Source organism: Macrobrachium nipponense, chromosome 5 (assembly GCF_015104395.2).
Source record: "Macrobrachium nipponense isolate FS-2020 chromosome 5, ASM1510439v2, whole genome shotgun sequence".
NCBI classification, from domain to species: Eukaryota; Metazoa; Arthropoda; class Malacostraca; order Decapoda; family Palaemonidae; genus Macrobrachium; species Macrobrachium nipponense.
In genome coordinates this window covers 68,411,025-68,432,383 of record NC_061107.1, presented here as the reverse complement: position 1 = coordinate 68,432,383, position 21,359 = coordinate 68,411,025, and the positions used below count along the sequence as shown (strand labels likewise).

The window sequence follows — 21,359 nt, the reverse complement described above, 5'->3', positions numbered from 1 at the left end:
GAAAGGCTCAACTTACGAAAAACTCGAGATACGAAAGCCAATGCGAAAAATTTAACGGCTCTACATACAAAAAGTTTTCAAGATACGAAAGGTTTCTGAAAGTCCGAGATTCGCCCGATAACAATTTTGAAACTCGCGCCGCGCGCCGCCATCTTAGTTCTAGTAGACTCGCCACCATCCTCCTGCTCTCCCATTGGTTCCTGATGCTAGCCACTACCATGAGATCCTTCTCTCCTATTGGACAGCATCCCTCCCATTATGCATCTTATACGTACATGGTGGCGTGCCTACCCCGGCCACTTCGTACCAGAATCTTCATCGTATGCACGCGGCATTCGTTTGGTCCAACGATTTTGTTTAGTAACGTAAATTCGTTAGTGATTTCGTTGTACTACTTTATCGTATTGTGTGAGAACCTAATTAGTATACATACTACATAACTTAATTACGTACAGTATAGTCATGGGTCCCGAGAAAGTTGCTGAAGTTCACAGAAAGAAGAGAATGCTTTCTATGGAGACAAAAAAAGTATGAAGCTGGCTTGCGGTTGAGTGTGATCACTAAGAAATACGGCTGAAATCCGTCGACGATAGGCACCATCCTTAAGCAGAAGGAAGCCATCAAAGCAGCTACACCTTCCAAGGGCGTGACTATTTTGTCCAACAAGAGGAGCCATGTGCATAATGAAATGGAAAGGCTGCTTCTTGTATGGATTGAGGGCAAAGAAATCGATGGCGATACGATAACCGAGACGGCAATCTGCCAGAAGGCCAGCACTATTTTCGGTGATTTGATTGCCCAAGCCGAAGACGACGGCGGAGAGGGGACATCAACGGCAACCCCGGAGTTCAATGCTTCTCATGGGTGGTTCGAAAAATTCCGGAAACGAACTGGCATCCATTCGGTGGTGAAGAAATTGAAATTAAGTAAAGTATAAAAAAGTAAAAAGAAATGTAAAAATCAAAAAAAGACAAAATAAATTTTATTTTAAGTTTTTTGTAAAGGTAAGTGCTACAGTTTTGTTAATGTGTTTTGTACAGTTTAGTTTGTTTTTCTGACATTTTTTTATGTTTCATAAAGTTAAGTGTACGTATTCTGCCGTTTGTCCTCCTCCTCTGCTGCCACTTTCGGAGATAGCCTCACTCGAAAGGTAAGCTTCCACATTTTACGTACAGTATTTCTTGTATACCATGTACACTAATACACTTTATTTACAGGTTATTTTGCATTTTGTTATTAATTTAGGTATTGAATGGTCCAAATTGTTGTAGTATTTCATTGTTTATAGGTCAATTTAGGTTTATTATGAAATTTACTGGGGTGTTTTTGGAGGGCTTGGAACGGATTAGCCATTTTACATGTAAAATGTGGTCCAAGATACGAAAAACTCATGATACGAAGGGCACCTCGGAACGGATTAATTTCGTATCTCGAGGTACTACTGTACTCAGTTTTCCTACTACGTCAAAACGGCAAGAAGATGAAGTGGTTGTGCGCACATGCACCATCATATTGTTTACATACTACCAAAATCCGACTAAGACACCATTCCTTTCTGTTGGTCAATGTATGATGATGCCAAACCCAAAACCCGTCTTTTCACCAGGGAAGTGGGAGGATTTTGAGGACTCAACATCAACTACCAAAATAGGTTTTTCCTATGTCAAAACTTGATTTTTGATAGCAAAGTTGCTCTCATCCTCAAAGAGCTTCATAAGGATTGATTGATTGATTGTGTCTATTAAACCTGGCATCACAACATCTAGGTTATTGACACCGAAATAAATTTTAAATAGAAAAAAATTAATTTAAAATAAAATTTATATAAAAACATCTAAAAATAGATGCATATAAATATATGTTCAAAAATATAAATTCTTACATAGACAATCTATGTATAACCTAAATTTTGTTGAGGAGGTCCGCCTTCTACATAAAGATATATAACTGCTCTATATTACAATCCTTTCCAAGAATTGTGGCTACACTAAAATTACCTTCTCTATCACATCCCCAAGACAGGAACCTATGTCTCAAATTCCTAAATCTGGGACATTCAATCAGCAAATGTTTCACAGTCAAGGGCACAGTACAGTTCTCGCAAAACAGAGGATTTTCACGGGACATCAAGAATCCATGAGTGAGTCGTGTATATCCAATCCTCAATCTGCACAACATCATTTCCTGTTTCCTTGGTACGTATATAAGGATATGACCAAGGGGACACTGATAACGTGATACTGTGCATTTTTTGATTGGTTAAAATATCCTCCAACTGGGACTGCCAACATTTTTTAATTCTCTGACCTACTAGAGGATATAAATCCCGATATGGTAGTAGGCATCTTGTGGGTTCTCGGAAGCTGACTGCCGACTTTGCAAGTTGGTCAGCTTTCTCAGTCCCAACCATCCCAACATGGGAATGCACCCAACAGAACTTTACTTCTTTCCCTCTTCTTTTCAGTAAAAGCAGCCATTCCAATATATCTAAAATCAGAGGATTTAAAAAGTTAAAAGATTCCAGTGACTGAAGAACACTTCTTGAGTCACAATATATGATAAAATTATTTTCCTTCTGAATTAAAACTTCCTTTAAAGCCTTTAAAATTGCATATAATCCTGCTGTAAAAATCGATGCAACAGATGATAACCTACTGCTTCTTTCTATATCAGGGAAGGCTACACCAAAGCCGACGCCAGCATCTGACTTTAAGCCATCCGTGAAAACTGCATTGGAGTTATCATGTTGCAAGGAGTGTTCTAAAAATATTGACCGCATGGCCTCACTGGACAATTCTGTCTTGGTAAAATTAAAATATTTACAAAATTTTACCTCTGGAAAGTTCCATGGGGGACTAACTGAATATTTTGCTGGTAGAATCTTAATCTTTGGGGCGTTTAGTACACTGACAATAACATTTACTCTAAAAGCAAATGGATGAGGTTGCTTGGGGTGATTTTCATAAAACTGCCAATACCTTTCCTTTCTCATACAAATACTGGTTAAAGACTTAGGTATCCTCTGGAATCTATACCACCTCTGAACCAGCAGACCTTGTAATGAAGATCTAGGGGCACCTCACCAGCATCAACAAGCATGCTCTCGGTGGGAGACGATTTAAATCCTCCTATACACAACCGCATTCCTCCATGATGAATTGAGTTGAGCATTTTAAGACTACAGGCGGCCAGCGGTTAACAGCGCAATCGCTCAGCGGCGAATCGGTTTTACAGCTGTTGTCAAAAATATTCATTAAAAAAATAAGGCATTTTGAGGTATTTTTATGGCACAATTTTTGGTCAACAGCGCCGCTAGCGCCGTTATGTCTAACGATACATATATTTGTAGAAATACCGTTCAGCCCATAAAGGTTATGCAAATTATATTAAAAAATGTATAGAGAGTTATTACATAGGTATTAGGGTAAAATATATGCCTCTGATGCTGTTCTATGCTGAAAATATCAAGTTAAATGAGTGCAAATTTAGCTATGGATGTGTCGATTTATATATGTTCATGCTTTTATGTTTAAAATGTGCATGAAAATGAAAATGTATTATGTAAAGGGTATTTTTATTTCTGCACAGAAATATGATACAAAGGCAGCTTTTGAAACTGCCCTTCACATTATCGAATAGGATGTTTCTTCATGTTCATTTTTGTAAGACACCGTCGGCTGCTCTTCTGAAAATGCTGCTCTTCCGAAAATATTGAGTTAAAAAAAGAGCAAATTTAGCGATCGATGTGTCAATTTTATAAATATTCATGCTTTTATGTTTAAAATGTGTATGAAAATGTATTACGTATAGGGTATTATGATATCTCAGTTCTATTCTATACAATGTCATTTATAACAATACGGTAATAGTGTACTATAGTACGATGATTGAAATACAAGCCAAACGATGTTATCGAATTCGGTTGTACTTAACCCTCTTACGCCGAAGCGGTAAAAAAAAAATTGTCTCCTGTGTGCCGGAGGTGTTTCAGAGTGAGCGCGGAAGCGGAAAAAATATTTTTTTCAAAAAATCACAGCGTGCTTAGTTTTCAAGATTAAGAGTTCATTTTTGGCTCCTTTTTTTTTGTCATTGCCTGAAGTTTAGTATGCAACCATCAGAAATGGTATTCAAATCGGCTGTGCGCAAAACGGTTAAAGGTAACAAGTTACTTTTTTTTCGTTGTAATGTCCACTAAATTGCAATCATTTTGGTATATAACACATTGTAAAATGATAAAAGCAACACAGAGAAAATATTATCACAAAATAATGCATGAATTTGTAACGCCCGGACATAAACAAATATTTTTTTCAAAAATTCACCATAAATCTAAAAATATTGTCCTAGAGACTTCCAATTTCTTTCAAAATGAAGGACAAATGATTGAATATTACTATCTGTAAGAGTATTAGCTTACAATTGCAGTTTCGACCATATCTGACGAGTTAAAGTTGACCGAACGTCTTTTTAAATTTATATATATATTTTTTTTATATGCAATTATTTCAGAAATAAGAAAAGCTACAACCTTCAAATATTTTTTGTGTTATTCTACATAAAATTGCGCACATTTTCATATATAAAACTCTATGAAATGCCTAATATGAAACGGAGCAAATATTCCGAGAATGGTACGTACACATTTCGGAGATTTGTGGCGGAGAATCCGCGTGCGGAGGGAAGGAAAGATTTTTTTTTAAATTCACCATAAATCTAAATATTGTGCTAGAGACTTCGAATTTGTTTCAAGATGAAGATAAATGACTGAATATTACTAGACTGTAAGAGTTTTAGCTTACAATTGCGTTTTTTTTTCTATTTATCGTGATTTATATGCAAATATTTTAAAAATGAGAAAAGCTACAACATTCAATTATTTTTAGTTGTATTCTACATGAAATTACGCACATTTTCATATATAAAACTTTATGTAACGGCTAATTTAAAATGGTGCAAACATTACCACAATCGCACGTGTGATTTTTCGGAAGAGTTACCGTTGCGGACGTAAAGAAAATGTTATTTTTTTCATAAATTCACCATAAATCGAAATATTGTGCTAGAGACTTCCAATTTGTTGCAAAATGAAGGTAAATGCTTGAATATTACTAGAATATAAGCGTTTTAGCTTACAATTGCGTTTTTCGACCATTTCGGTAGAGTCAAAGTTGACCGAAAATTTGAAAATTTGTCACTTATCGGTAGAGTCAAAGTTGACCAAAAATTTGAAAATTTGTCACTTATCATTTTTTATATGAAAGTATTTCAAAATTGATAAAAGCTACAACCATGGGTTGTTTTTAGCTGTATTGTGCATGAAATTGCGCACATTTTCATATATAAAACTTTATGTAACGGCTAATTTAAAATGGTGCAAACATTACCACAATCGTATGTATGATTTTTTTCGGGAGAGTTACAGCGCGGACGTAAGGAAAAAGTTTTTTCATAAATTCACCATAAATCAAAATATTGTGCTAGAGACTTCCAATTAGTTGCAAAATTAAGGTAAATGATTCAATATTACTAAAATATAAGAGTTTTAGCTTACAATTGCGTTTTTCGACCATTTCGGTAGAGTCAAATTTGACCGAAGGTTGAAATTTTGGCACTTTATTGTTATTTATATGAAAATATCTCAAAACTGATAAAAGCTACAATCATGAGTATTTTTTTGTTGTATTCTACATAAAAATACGCACATTTACATATATAATACTCCATGTAACGGCTAATTTAAAATGGTACAAAAATTATGTCAAAGTGACAAAATAATTTCCGAGATGTGTCACAGATACTTTTTAGTGCGGCAAGAAAGAAATTTGCGCTTGAGCGCCTGTGTAACGATTGTAAACAAAACAACACATTGATCCGTGAATCCCCAGCATCCCCCAAGGCGCGTGATTCAAGAGTTTTTGGCTGGTAGGCCTAAAAGTATCTTTCAGCAAATTTTTAAAAAACTTTTGTATGTCGACGTAAAATACGTCCAGTCGGCACCCAAGAGACAAAAAATGTCGACGTAAAATACGCCCAGTCGGCGTTTAACTGTTTAAAAAAAAAAAAAAAAAAAAAAAATGTCGTTTCTCGTTTGGTTTGTTCATGGCTGTACACATTTACGCAATGAGTATAACGTTAAAACCATACTTTCATAATTTTCTTTTGCTGTTTTTGAACTTATGTAACTAGAAGATGGGATACAGTTGGCTATTGTAATTTGGTCTCTCATAAAATCGGATTATTGTAAGACGAATTATCGTAACTTGAACACTACAGCTACATGTACACTCTACTTATAAAACCTTATTTTATCTTTACATACTCTAGACACCCAAAGGATTAAAGCTGGGCTTTTTTCACTTTATAGTATTTATAATACTATAATATACTGTACACTACTACTTTACAGTAAATTCCATAGTACTATACTGCATAGATATAATTTTACTTATTGTGCCATTGCAGGATTACGGCGCCGTTTGACTGGTCAGGGCGCAGTTTAACTGGTCTAGAATTTTAAAAGGTGTGCCGTGGCCGTGGGCTTGAAAATCACTTGGCGTCGGCGGCCAGGAACGGAAACCCTGCCGCTAACCGAGGGCCGCCTGTATTTGGCTTTGCAGAAGTGAACACACCACACCCATAAGTTAATTTTAAAAAGATCAAGGCTTTAAACAAGGGTTGTCCGTAAAAGAAGGTTCCCAAGGAGCTGAAGTCGTGAGGAACGCTGTTACACGGGATCCGGCGACACTGTTGTGTAGCTTGGAACACACACACACACACACCCCACACGAGCTGTCTGCGATGCTTATTCTTGGCTTGGCAGCCGTTAGAGATGGAGCTCCCACTCGCTTCTCCCGCCAGGTGCAAATTATGATCTGTGATTTGTTTTTTGTGTGTAAAAAACATTGCGCCTGTGGACATTCATTCCCAACTGTGTGAAGTCTACAGAGAAAAGTGTATGTGTGTACATCCATGATGCATTTCAGAACCAGAGAGGAGCTGAAAGAAGCAGCTTTAAACTTTCACAGCGCGGCAGAGAGTTCTACGATTCAGGCATAAAGATGGTACTACACCGCATGCAAAAATGCATTGATCTCAATGGCAATTATGTAGAAAAATAGGAAAAGTCTAAGTTTTCCCAAAATGTACTATTCAATGCCAATAAACATGTTTTTCTTTGTGAAAAATCTTTGGGAACCTTATTTTATAGATATCCCTCATATAATCTCAACAACTGAGTTCGGTCAGAACCCTACGAAGTGTGAGACAGGACTTTCAGCAAATTCATTGCTTTCAAGCATTTTGCCTTAATATATTTCAGATGGGGAATCCAGGTCAGCTCAATATCAAAAATCAAACCAAGAAACCTTGTTTCACCAACACATGGAATTCTCTGCCTATGAATGAATAAATCTGGATCAGGGTGGATTCCCCTTACACAACAAAAGAGCATAGTTACTGTTTTACTGGCAGAAAATCTAAAACCATTAACCTCAGCCTACTTTACTATATTATCAATGCAGAGCTGAAGGCGGCGTTCAGCCACTGCCATACTTGATGCTGCAAAGGAAATTGAAAGGTCGTCAACAAAAAGGGTATATGTTATATTTGGGGGAATTATTTTGGACATTGATTGCTAAGGCGAACAAGGTTATGCTTAAAACACTTCCTTGTGGTGGTACTCCTCGATTGAATACATCTGACATTGTTGCTCTAACCTCAACCTGAAATAACCTATTTTAAAAAAAGCGCCTTAATAAAGAGAGGCAAATTGCCTCTCAGGTTATATTCATAAAGGACCCTCAAAATGCCATATCTCCCATGTTGTATCATAAGCCTTCTCTAGATAAAAGAAAACAGTGATATGATGCTACTTGTCGGCAAAAGCTTCACATATTGAAGATTCCATTCGAACCAATACTTCAGTTGTGGAGTGCATACTTCGAAAACCACACTGAGCAGGCGACAGATATTTATTGTTCCAAGTACCACATCAAGCATGTATTCACCATTTTTTCCATGATCTTACACAAACATGATGTCAATGCAATAGGATGATAATTTTCTGTCCTGAATGGATCTTTTCCAGGTTTCACGAATGGCAGTTATTTTAACATCCCCCAAAGCTTGAGGAAGATATGTTCTCTGTAAATTTTGTTAATAAGGCTTAATATGAAAAGTCTGGTATTTTCAGGGGCATGCTTAATCATTGAATATGTTAAATCATCCAGTCCAGGAGCTGATTCATTACATTTATTCAAGGCCGATACAAATTCTCTCACAGTAAAAGGAACATTGTATTGCTCATGTCGTAATCTATTAAAGTCAATTTCAACCTGTTCCAATAGTCACCTTTGAGCAGAATAGGGTCTAACATCATTTTTCTTCGCAACATTAGCAAAATGATTAGCAAATTCATTTGCCACTAACTGGGGGTCTGCTACCTCACAACCATTGATCTTGATAACTGGAGATTGACAAGGAGTGCCTTGCTTGCTATTTTTCTGACTCTCTTCCAAACTAGAGTCAGAGGAGTTTTCAAAATTAGTGAAGATATGAAGATCGTCCAAGATTCTTTTTGTGCTTTTTTGACTTCCATGCGAAAATGAGCTCTTGCTTTTCTAAATTCAACACGGTAATACTCACATTTTGGCGTCTTCTGCGGTTATCTTGGTTGGAAAAGCAGATCTCGTAGTTCTATGAGTTTTCCTGGCATTTACGAGTATACCAGGGAACTAGTGGGCAGATAAATATGCCTGAAGTCCTAGGTATAGTTGAAGACCAGCACCGGCGAACATTATTGTATTCAAAAAGTCAAGGGCGTCATCTACACAGGTTAAGGGGGGCTTCCCCTTTGATTTTTGATGAATATTTTTGAAATTTTCAAAATCCCGTTAAATGGCCGTAAGACACGAGCAACACCTTTGTTATCAGGTGGCCAAAGCATTTTTTCGAAATACTGAAATTAAAGGGGTTGTGGCCCCGCCCCCTTCACACTGTGTCGTAGGGCTGACGTTTGGCTCCTAATAACTATTGTGATTTTGTCCTTTATCCGCCCAATTTATTAATTATTTTGATTTGCATTTCACCTAATCTCTTATGTCTGGCACCAACAATGGCTGATTACTTGGTGAATGGTGTTCTGACAGCAGAGAGCCATGCCAGTCAGTGTGTCCCAGAGTTGCAAATGGGGAGGTATGCTGCTTTTTACTCCGAGCATTTTCTTCGCTTTTTGCTGTGTTTTTTATTCTTTTCTTACATCAAGTAACTCTAAATACAATTTATATACGTTTGTGTGTATACTAGAGTGAAAGCGAGACAATATGCCGAAATGGAACCGTGCAACTATGGCCCGTTTAGCAAATTTTACTAAAAAGAGACATAGGGTCAAAGGTGCGACAGTGTTTTTGTTGATGTGGCAGCGCCGCCATTACCACCACCATTGTTGGCTGATGTATCCAGCACTGTCCACCATCATCACCACCACCAGCAACACCATCACCACCACCACCACCAACAACAACACGAGGCTCTGTTTTGGCTGCTGAGAGCCCGGCCCCCATTGCCTGTGCAATCATCTGAGGTTTTTTCACCTTCACAGTTTCGCTCACAGTTGATGAAAGTAATAAAGGACGATGAAAAGGGAGTAAAGTAATAGAGGACGATGAAAAGGGAGTAGGGGACTTGGTGCTGGAAACCAAGCAAAAAAAACACTAAGAACTAGTATTAGAAAGAAGGAAAGGCATTCTGAACTAAGCGCTAGTGAGTATTTAACATTTGTTTGTATCATGGTTTTGCTCAAAGATCAGTTTTTTCCACGAGTGCCAAAAAAAAAAAAACACTTGTTGACCTTTATGACCGTTTTTCTCAGTTTTCGCTTTTTTGCACTTCAAACGCTAACTATTTTTTTTTTATTTATAGGACAATTTTAAAGTTAAATATACCACTGGAAAGAGGAAAGAAAGGCGAATATTATGTGGGGGCTAGATATTTTCTTAGGTTGACGAGGAACTTGTGATAACCAAATAAAAAAAAATTGGGGGGGAAAATTCCCCCTTGCCCACATCCAAAAAAAAACGAAAAAATGGGAAAAAAAAAAAAAACTGTTCACAACGTTGTTTTTCTACTATGATATATTTTCTGTGTATAAAGCTGCATTGCAGTAGCACTAAAAATGAAGGAAGAATTACATTTTTATTTATTTTCTTTTTTTTCAATAAAAACCAAAATAATCATTCGATCACTGTAATTTTTCTGGAACTTCACCTTATATATATGTATAAGATATAATAATTTAATAAAAATCAGAGCATTATTCTATATAAGCGGACGCCCCCCGTAAGTCATCAGCAGAGGCATCTATTGAGCTGTGCTCCTGGAATGGTGACCAGTCAGCTTTACCAATGTTCCATTTGGGTAGCCTTGAAGATGGAGGACTTGATGCTACACTCACCACTACTGGAAAATGGTCACTGGTAAATATATCATTTATAGCTCTCCAATTAAAGTCAATAAGACAGTCATCCCTACATATAGATAAATCAATTGCTGATAACGTGCTTGTTTGAACATGAAAATGTGTAGAATCCCCAGAGTTGAGGGTCCCCACATTTTCATCTTCTATGATGGAAACCCAACCACCTTCCTCTTTGATTGGTGACGATGTCACCCCAAAGAGGACTTCTGCTATTCATATCTCCCAAAATAACAAAAGGATGTGGTAACTTATAAAAAAAGATTTAAATTCATTGATAGGGTAGACTTCGTTAGGTGGAAGACAGAGCATACTGTATATTTTCTTTGCAAATAGATCTGCACACTTATCACTTGCAATGCTGATTGGATACTAATAGGATTTTGTGGGGTGTCATTTCAAACATACAAAGTGACACCGCCATGGCTTCCAATATTCAAATTATAGGTGGAGTGATAGGATGTATACTCTCGTGGGCTGGGGCACATTATTACCAATCATGATCTCCTGGAGAGCTATACAAACAGGAGAAACTTCTGATATGAGCAGCCTTAACTCTTCCCGCTTAGCTCTTAATCCCTGACAGCTCCTCTAGAGAAAATTAATGAATTCTACTGTCCTTAGAGGCTGTTAGATTGGAGTCTTTTTAAGAGCTTTCAGCTTACTGACGCTCCTTTTTTCTGGAAGGAGACCAATTGTTTATGGCTGCCTTCCTTTTCAGAGGGTTATGAGTCTCAGGAACAACAGACAAAGCTGGTGCTGCCTGAGGAGGGGTGTGAGGATAGGACATTGGTGCATCCTCCAAAGCATCAGAAGCATCATGTACAGCTGGTAGAGCCTCCAGAGAGGCAGGAGTGCCAGGTACACCCGGCACGGCCTCCAAAGAGGCAGGAGTACCAGAAATCACTGGCTCTGCTTCCATAGAAGCCTAATTCTTTCAAACCCCTACAAAAACACTACAGTAAATTTTATAATAAAGCTAAATTGACCAATAAACGATGAAATACAACAATTTGGACCATTCAATACCTAACATAACTATGACTGTACCTGTATAAAAGTGTATTAGTGTACAGGGTACAAGAAATATTGTATGTAAATGTACGTACGTATGTAGTAAAATGTGGAACCTTACCTTTCGAGTGAGGCGATGTCCGAAAGTGACGACAGAGGAGGACGACAAATGGCAGAAAACATGAACACTTAACTTTACGAAACATTAAAAAATGGAAGAAAGCATTAACAATAAACTTTATGAAACACATTAACAAATGGCAGAGAACATTAACACTTCTTGATTATCTCCTTCGTCTCCATAGAAAGCATCCTCTTCTTTCTGTGAACTTCAGCAACATTCTTGGGACCCATGGCTAATAACGTAAGTAATTAAGTTCACTCACAACATGATAAAGTAACTTACACTAAGACGAAAGCGAAATCATTAATACAAATTTACGCTAACAAACGAAATATATGTGAACGAACGCATTCCAGGTGTTTACGATAACGCTGCCGCAAAAAATGGTCAAGGAAAGCCTTTTCATAGAGGCATGATGAGACAGATGCTGACCAATAAGAGAGCAGGATCTTATGGCAGTGACTAGCATCAGGAACCAATGGGAGAGTGGGAGAATGGTGGCGAGTCTACTCAGTTGGCGGCACGCGAGTTTTAAAATTGCTCTCGGCAGCCCGGGCGAATCTTAGACTTTACCCATTCACAACCTGAACTATTTTCATACACCGAAGCAAAAAAATCTTCGTATTTGCTTTCATTAACCTGAATTTTTCGTACGTAAGGACTTTTGTATGTAGAGGTTCCACTGTACTTGGTATATTTGACAGTTTTAGTACCTGGAGTTAGAGAGAACTATGTGATATAATTTAATTTTATTAAACTTACTAATACAGTATTAATCAGTATTGATATTTGAAAATAGGTAAATTATTTCTGTATCATAAAAATGTATTTAGTCATGAAAATAACATCAAAATACACTATGTGGTGATTATTTTCATCGGAAAACCCCGCGCATAGGCGAATTTCCCACAAATAATGGGTAGATATGATCCAGAGAGAAATCTGCGAGTCCGCGAATCCGGAGAGCGCTAATACAGGGGTCCACTGTACATACAAAATATGCCACTTGGTGCCCACCCCATAAAATTTCAATACACCCGATATTGCCTCTGAAATATGGTTTCTGTACTTTCATGTAAACAGCCTGTTTTCATGTATCCTCTCACTGTTGCATATCATTTGTTGGTATGGACGACCAGATTTGAGTTGCCACTTGCCTGTGAAATCTTCCATACTGACATCATTCAACCCCCACAGAACTTTCGACCAATCACAAAGCCTCACCACATTAACCGATTTGTAATTCACCATTTATCAGTGCCGTATTTACCCCCACCCCTCTCCTTCGTTCATTTGCTCCATCCAGACCTTTCCTTCTTTGAGTGTCTCTGAACCTGTTACTAGATATAATTTGCCCTTAACTTGTGAAAATTTGGAGAGAACTTCAGGAGTGCACACCTACATACAGGAGAAGCAGAAGGAAGTATGTACAACTTTGTAGGGTACTTGTCGGTTGCTTATTTCAAAATCTCACATTCTCTTTCCTTCCCACTGTGAGACTCTTCCCCTAACTTCATGCCACCGCCTTTCCCCCCATTTTTCCTCACCCCCTCCCTGTGCCATATCTCTTCCTAATGGGTTGCACATCATGCTGCCTATTCACCACATAAACATGGCTGCTTTGTTTACGTGTGTTCTTCCCAACCCAAAACCCCGAATTTCCATAGCCCCCTTCATCGTAGAACAAATACAGGCCCTAAATATATTTGACCCCCCAAATAACTACTTGTCCTTCATTGACAACACTGAAACTGTAGAAAAAAAATATTTCCATGGCAAAAGGTTGCACAGAGTGAATACTTGGAATTACCTTAATTGGTATTAAACATTTTATAGACATTTTGCTGTTTACATTAATATTAATATTTTAAAATGATTAAATCATTGTTATAAGCATTTTAGGGGGCATACATATATACTTAGAAATAACAGTGGTAAAAGGGTACTAAACTAAGATTCTACTTATATCAAGGGCACTTTGGAACCTATACTGTATGTCTAGAAAACTTGGTGGGAACACTTTTTTTTTTTTTTTTGTTTTTTTTTTTTTTTCCCACTTCTGGAATGTGTCTGGAGAATGAGCTTGCACTTACTGAAGACCACTATAAAGTGATGTACAGTGTTCCCCCGTATTCGAGGGGGATGCGTACCAGACCCCCCCGTGAATAGTTAGAATACGCGAATGTTTGGAACCCCTATAAAAGCGCTAAAAACAGCCTATTTCGTTAGTTAAAACTTAAGAAAAACCACTAAAAATTTTCATACTTAGTTTTTTTAATAGTTTTATCACAAAAAGTGCATTTTGTGATGAAATTGATCACAAAAACCAGGAATTTGTGGATATTTCTCATAGAAAAATACCGCGAATGAGCGAATTTTCCGCGAATAATGCGGGGAAACGTTCCCGAGAGAAATCCGCGAATGTGTGAGTCCGCGAATCCGGAGAACGCCAATACGGGGGTCCACTGTATTTGCACTAAAAATATTTTTGTTAAAAAAATAGTTAGTATATAATTTCTTTCAAATAATTGACTGGCATGCTTCAAAACTTATTAGTCTATCTGGTTAAAATTTACCTAAATACATGAAATGCCAGCAGTGCTTTGCAGTCTCTGTATCACATGATGTTCACAAGTTCAAGTGATAACTGCAATACCAAATTGAAGCTTTATAAAGTCTGCAATTCAATATACTGTACTGTACGGTAATACAATACTGTGCTTGCACTAAAGCTCTACTTTACTTTAATTAAGGGGGCCGGCCGGCTAATGACGTTTTTTAATGACAGGACTTTGACATTCATACCACTTAATAAGGTGACTTGGGACATCTCCAAACTGCATATGATTTTTGCCTCTGACCTTCGGTTTTGTGACGCCAGGGCAATTTATCCCGAAAATAACCATTTTTCAAATTCTATCTCCTCCCTTGATATTTAATATTAAGACCTGGGATTACTACCATATATAGAGACCTGATGTAGACCTCCAATCAAATGGAGTTTTTTTTTCTAAAAGTCATTTTTTTTGCTAGATATGAATTTTTCAATATGGTAAAAAAATAAACCCTATAAATCACGAGAAAAAATTTATAAAAAAAAAAAAAAAAGACGAAACAAAAATTGGAAAAAAGGGCTCTATTTGATTGTTCTATAATGTCTTTCTGAGTTATATACCAAATTCCAATGTTATAGCTTTAAAACTAAGTGAGGAGATAGATTTTGAAGGTCAATAAGTATAGTTTTGAGATACGGGCGTTCAAAGTTTTCCTTCGTATTTCTATAAAGACAATGTTAATAAATAATGATTATTATGAATCTATATTTCTTTTTTGTGTATTAATAAACCACAACTATTTTATTTATCATAATTTAATCATAAATGATGATCCCTTTGCTCATATATCGTAGCCTGGGGCACTGCTTGAGGCAAGATGGGGCACTCCTTCCTACGTAACCCCCTCTCTCCCCTTCACTAACTCGCATATTACAGCGAATTTTCTTCTGTATGTTAGCAAGATGTTTTCCTTGTATTTTCCTCTTTGGCATGATGACATTCTTGCCAAAACAAAGATAAACAAACGTAAATGCAAGAGAATGTCTGAGGTGAAACTCAAAGGTGTACTCTCTTTTTACAAAGACAATTTAATAAATCATGATTATTATGAATTTCATATTCCATTTTGGGTATTAAAAAACCAAAACTATGTTATTTATCATAAATGAAGATCTCTTTGCTCAAAGATCGTAGCCTTGGGCACAGTGTGACGTGTGCTGTCAGGCAAGAAGGGGGCGTTACTAGGCAACCCTCCCCTCTCTCTTCACTAACTACGCGTATATTATGATATTCTGTAATAATACTTGAGCGATTTTTCTTCGTCTGTATGTTAGCGAGATGTTTTCCATGTCTTTTCCTCATTGGCATGATGAACTTCTTGGCAAAACATACATAAACATACATAAAAGCAAACGAATGTCACGAGGTGAAACTCGAACATGTAATCTACTTGAAGTCTGTGGTCCTACTGATTCATGGTTGAACCAGATACTCGCTTCTGCGAGCCACGGAATCTCTACAGATGCCATTTCTCACAATTTCTTTACCAATAATTATCAAAATTTACGATAACAGAAGAAATATTGCATTTTCTTGTACGGATCAATGTTTTAGGCTTATTGAGTTATGTTTACTAATTACCCTGTGACTACGAAAGTAAGAGGAATTTTGACAAAATATTTCGTATACGTATTCTCAATTGCCATATGAAGTTCCATGAATTTTTTCATGACTGCATTTTTCACCCTATACCACCATATATAGGGGTTCCGGCCGGCCCCCTTAAACATTCAGCTTGTACATAAATGTGATCTAGTCAAGAAGTTCTGTCTTAATTTCTATTGGAAATGGTCAAGACCACACAGCCTCAATGATTTCTCCCTTGACTTTAGTCTTCTATGTTGCTTAATAACATATTCCGGATGGTTATATAATAATACAGATTTCTATTGAAGACTTTGTGAAGCGAAAAAACTAGAATTTGGTGTGGGACAATTCCAGAAATAATTGATCAACATTTCTCATTCCATAAAAATTAGGACAGAATTTTCAGGTAAAATCAAAATTATGCTATACACATCTAAAAAAAATTTGCAAGAACACAACAGGAAGTATGGAAAAAAGTACTCACACCAAACTCAAGAGTAGTTTTTCCCTGGGATGGCTAAACAAACAAAATAGGGAATTTAAACATCATAATAAAAAAATTACAATTAATTATGCAAATACAATAATAATAATGGATATAACAGAATGAACTCTGTAAAAAATCATGATTAATATGAGTTGTACATTACCTGGTTCAAACACCAGTTATAAAAATTAATCAACACTATGCCATTGTGCAAAATAACCATGGTGACAAGGTTTATACCAGAATGTTATGATATACAGTCTTTTCAAAATCCATGTAAAACAGAATAATGTATAATAGGACTATATTCTGATATTCTGAGTGTCCTTTCCAGCCCAAACACAAAAGTGTACTTTCTCACTTCAAAACCTCAATAACTGGAATTCATCAATGCCACAGGATTCAACCACATAGATTTCCAATACAGCATATGCAAAACAGGACAGTGTGCAAGAAACACCAGCCACAGTGCAGGAATAAGTTATTTGAACAGCAACCCGAGGGAGTGGTAGAAAACGATCAGGCAAAGATCCTCTGGAACTATGGTATCAGAACAGATACAGTGATACTTGCAAATATACCAGATGGGACATTGATTGACAAAACCAAAATGAAAGTATCACCCATCAATGTCACAATACCGTGGGACACCCGAGTAGACGAGAAAGAAAGAGAAAAAATTTATGGACACCCGAGTAGACGAGAAAGAAAGAGAAAAAATTTTTAAGTATCAAGACCTGAAAATAGAAATAAGAAGGATATGGGATATGCCAGTGGAAATTGTATCCATAATTATAAGGACACTGGGCACACTGCCAAGATCCCTTCAAAGGAACCTAAAACAATTAAATACTGAAGTAGCTCCAGGACTCAGCCAGAAGTGTGTGCTCCTGGAAACAGCGCACATAGTAAGAAAAGTGATGGATTCCTAAAGGAGGCAGGATGCAACCTGGAACCCCACACTATAAAACCACACAGTCAAATTGGATGACTGTGATAGACAAAAGAAGTATAAAAAATAAATAATGATATATTTCTGCATATAAGACGACCTTTAAATCCTAAAATTCTAAAAATCAAACTTTGAATTCTAAGAGGATGCATATTATGAAATAAACTGATAATAAAAGTAATAAAACCATTTTTACCTTATATATCATTGACAAATCTTCATAACAAATAACCTTCTTGAGGTATAATTCTAAATCAATGAAACAAACTTTTATCTAAGCGATCCCAGCTGAGAAAATGTAAACATCGAGTTACGGTTGCGCTCACAGTAACCTTTATCTTTTAGTAACCATTTATAAATTTCAAGGATTAGTGTAATTACGGTAGTGCGTAATAACATTTAGGATAATATTTATTTTTCATTAAAAGTTTCTCATACATATCAAAAGATTGATCAAATGTGCCATCCTCGTAGGGATTCCAGTCTAGTCATCGATATCATACAATGATCTTTGGTACCATCATTGGCATCTTTTACATGATTTTATGACTATTTTCCTGTTCACCATACCTTTATAACAAAAATTCAACGATCATCAAGTGAGGCAACACGTAAAACTACTGTCTGTAACTGTTTAGAACAATTTAGCCATATGAACGATAATTGTACACAATAATTATCATTCTTTATTGTACTGTTATTAGCGGTTGTTTGAGAATGGCGGCGAAACATGAACAAAACAATGGTTTCCCTTTCAGGCAACGTCTGCATGAAAAACGATGATATAGAATGAACTTTGTTAAAACCAGCTTTGATAATTTATGAAAGGAATGTAACCCTGAATTAAGTTCCATTTGTCAACTAAAGACAGTGATGATATCAGTAAAATGCAATCAGCTGATTATTTCAAGGCTGTAAACATAACCAGAATGCAAATTGCCCAATGTACTGTAACACATGCAATATGATTAGTGTAAAATAAGCTTTATTAAAATTATCATTATTCTCAATAATACTATTACATATTCAACTTTTGCAAGTGGATATCTATCAGCGTAACAACCTGACTGAGGCAATATGTAGTCAGTCCCTCTCTCTCTCCCCCTTTATTACCTTGACTTTAATACTGATGATACTCCTCCATCCTCCACTAAAAAATTCTGGTGTTTAGAATTCTGGATGAAGCAATTGTAAACCTGTATTGACATAAACAATCGAATTGGGAAAGAGATGATTGCTGACATCATTTACAGTAACTATCGAGCATTTATTAAAAGCTCCATTAAAATTGTCAAGTTGTTTAACCCTACCAATTCTCAATGGTGGCTTCCATAAGTAAAAACAAAACACATTTTTGTTCATCCCCCATGCAATGGCAATCTCAAGAAAGAATACTAGTAAATTTAAGCTGCAGGTTCTAGAAAAGGCTGAATAAAAACGAATAACAGCCATGTGAAAGTGATGTTCGGAACTGGAGAAATCGCACCTAATTTTTATACAATGTAGTAATATGTTCAGATTTCAACAAAACTTCATTAATTTATGAGAAATAGTATCTCCAAATTATATCCCTTCTAGCAAATAATGGCAATGAAGATAACCAAATAATGGCAATGAAGATAATACTCAATCATGATAAAATGATAAAATAAGGTTTCACATATACTTACCAAACAATTACATTAGCTGTACGCTTTCTCACCTGGCAGTCGAAAATTCAAATTCCTGGCGGCGGTAGCAGCACTGCCATCGTTTGTGTAGGTGATACAGATCCCGCCCACTTTCGGGAATACCTGGTACTGCTGAGCTTTAGACATCAATTCGTTGAGCCGCAACGTCCATCTGTGGGGAGGAGGGAGGGCTCTGATTACGTAATTGTTTGGTAAGTATATGTGAAACCTATTTTATCATTAAAATATCATTTTCACATAAGTGACTTACCAAACAATTACATTAGCTGACTCCACATTACCCGGAAGGTGGGTATATGGACAGCTTTATGAACAAAAACAACAGTCATGTGTTCACATTATATATAATGTCTGCAGTACCTTACCTTGTGAGAGAACAGCTACAGGTAGATACTGCCTCTGGTCGGCGCTCTCATCACATGTAGGAGACGTGGCAGTAAAGGCCAGGATCGCCCCTACTAATGGTGGGATTTTTGCAATCATGGAAATTCACCGATGATTGACAAAAACAATAATAGTTTGCCCTTGCCCGGGGCGAAAAGACCAGATAACACTACACAACACCATCACCTACACTAAAAACCATATGATACCCTTAACCAGATATAAGAACTGGTGGGTACTTCAGGTACATGTACCCCCAGGCTTCCCATAAACACAAAACACCTCAAACTCAAGGTGAGGAGACAGTAGAGGGTAAACACCGGGTCCCCAAATGCTTCCTCTCCCAACACCATTTCCGCTACTGACACCTGGTGAAGAACTTATAAAAAGTGATAGAAGTCTTCAGTTTTCTGGATTGGACAATTGCAGCGTTAGCCAGAAAATTGAAGATTGCCAGTCTCTGGATGAGGATTTTTCTGCGGACTGGCTCAATCTGTTGTCCTGTGTGGACAGGGCAGCGAGACACGGTTCAGTGGAATTGGCTGCCTTATTCACTATGGGAGTACTCAAGAAGAGAGAACGGTGGTGCTCCTTCACATATCAAGGAGTAACCACGAACCAAACATCGGCTTTGTTGTTCTCCCCCCGGAGTAAATCTCACCTGTTTCCAGAAGAAACCATCAAGCATGTACTATCGGACCTCGAGAACAAGTCCACCAATGATCTTCTGTCTCAATCAGTAGAAGACCTAAGGAACCTCGGGCGACAGGAAGCAAAGCTTTACCTTTCCAAAAGCACACCTTTCGAGGAGGTAAGTCGAGGTGGCAGCATAGACCAAAGACTAACCTATGAACCACCTCCAAGTCTACCAAGAGACCTCTCTTTAAGACAGATAAATGATCAAAAGGTCCTTCACCCACCCGTGGGGACAAAACTCCACAGCTACTGGGAGGAATTGGGGTCGAAGAGGAGCAGAACAGCGGGTCATACAGGTGCTTTGAGAGGGATATTGTTATCCCTTTCACTGGATCCAACCACTGTCCAACTGCGTTTGACAGCATACTCTACAGGATCAATAAGAGCTTTGGCTTTAGCCAAAGACGTAGAAGAGCTCATCAGCCAAGAGGTCATAGAGGAGGTAACAGACACGAACTCCCCAGGATTTTACAACCAGCTTTGTAGTCCCCAAGGTATCAGGGGGATGGAGACCTGTTTTGGACGTAAGTGCTTTGAACATCCTCGTCCTGAAGATGAAATTCCGAATGGAAACCAGTCGATCAGTAATGTCAGCCATCCAACCGGGCGACTGGATGGTATCTCTCGACCTGAAGGATGCATACTTACATGCCCCCATTCATCAGAACTCCAGAAAGTTCCTGAGATTCGTCTTCAAGAGGAGTCTTCCAGTCCAGAGCCCTCTGCTTCGGTCTGCCACACACCTCAAGTATTTACTCAGATTCTCGCTCCTCTGGGAAAATGGCTGCACTTGAGGTTCAACACAGCCTTTTACTTAGGACGGACTGGCTCCTGGAGCCGGCAGGATCAGTCGTCCGTGTGTGAAGGACTTGGAGAAGACATTTACTTTGACACAACAATTGGGTATCTTAATTACCAATGAGAAGTCCCAATTGATTCCTACTCAGAGGATTCTCTATTAAGGATGATTCTCTCTAGCTTTTTGGGTTTTTCTCTCCCTGAAGAAGATAAGAGTCCTGCCTGTCGCCAGTCCAACAGTTCTGGTTCGCCCATCCTGCTCAGCTCTTGAATGGATGAGCCTAGTCAGGACCCTGGCTTCACTGGAGAGTTTTGTTAAGTCAGAACGACTACACATGAGGCCACTTCAGTTCTTCTTGAAAACAAATTGGTCCCGGAAGACACAGTCGGACTCACTAGTTTTACCCCTAATGGAAGAGATAACGGTGGATCTTCGTTGGTGGCTTTCGAGGGAAAGGTTACAAGAAGGAATTTCCCTAGTTGTGTCGAACCCCGACCTGCAGTTCTTCTCAGATGCCTCAGCCGGCGGATGGGGAGCCC

At 37.7% G+C, this 21,359-nt stretch overlaps 1 protein-coding gene across 4 annotated transcripts in view; it reads right to left on the bottom strand.

Annotated features, from left to right (window-relative positions):
• The window catches only part of LOC135215389 (sorting and assembly machinery component 50 homolog), a 562,240-nt gene that overhangs the window by 306,306 nt on the left and 234,575 nt on the right, over positions 1-21,359 (bottom strand). For 2 of the 4 annotated variants that reach the window (XM_064249976.1, XM_064249978.1), the window contains one exon: positions 16,296-16,328. The exons of the other annotated variants lie outside the window; for them this stretch is intronic. In XM_064249976.1, coding sequence (XP_064106046.1) covers positions 16,296-16,328 — 33 coding nt within the window. The remainder of the gene's footprint in view (positions 1-16,295; positions 16,329-21,359) is intronic. 4 annotated transcript variants of the gene reach the window in all.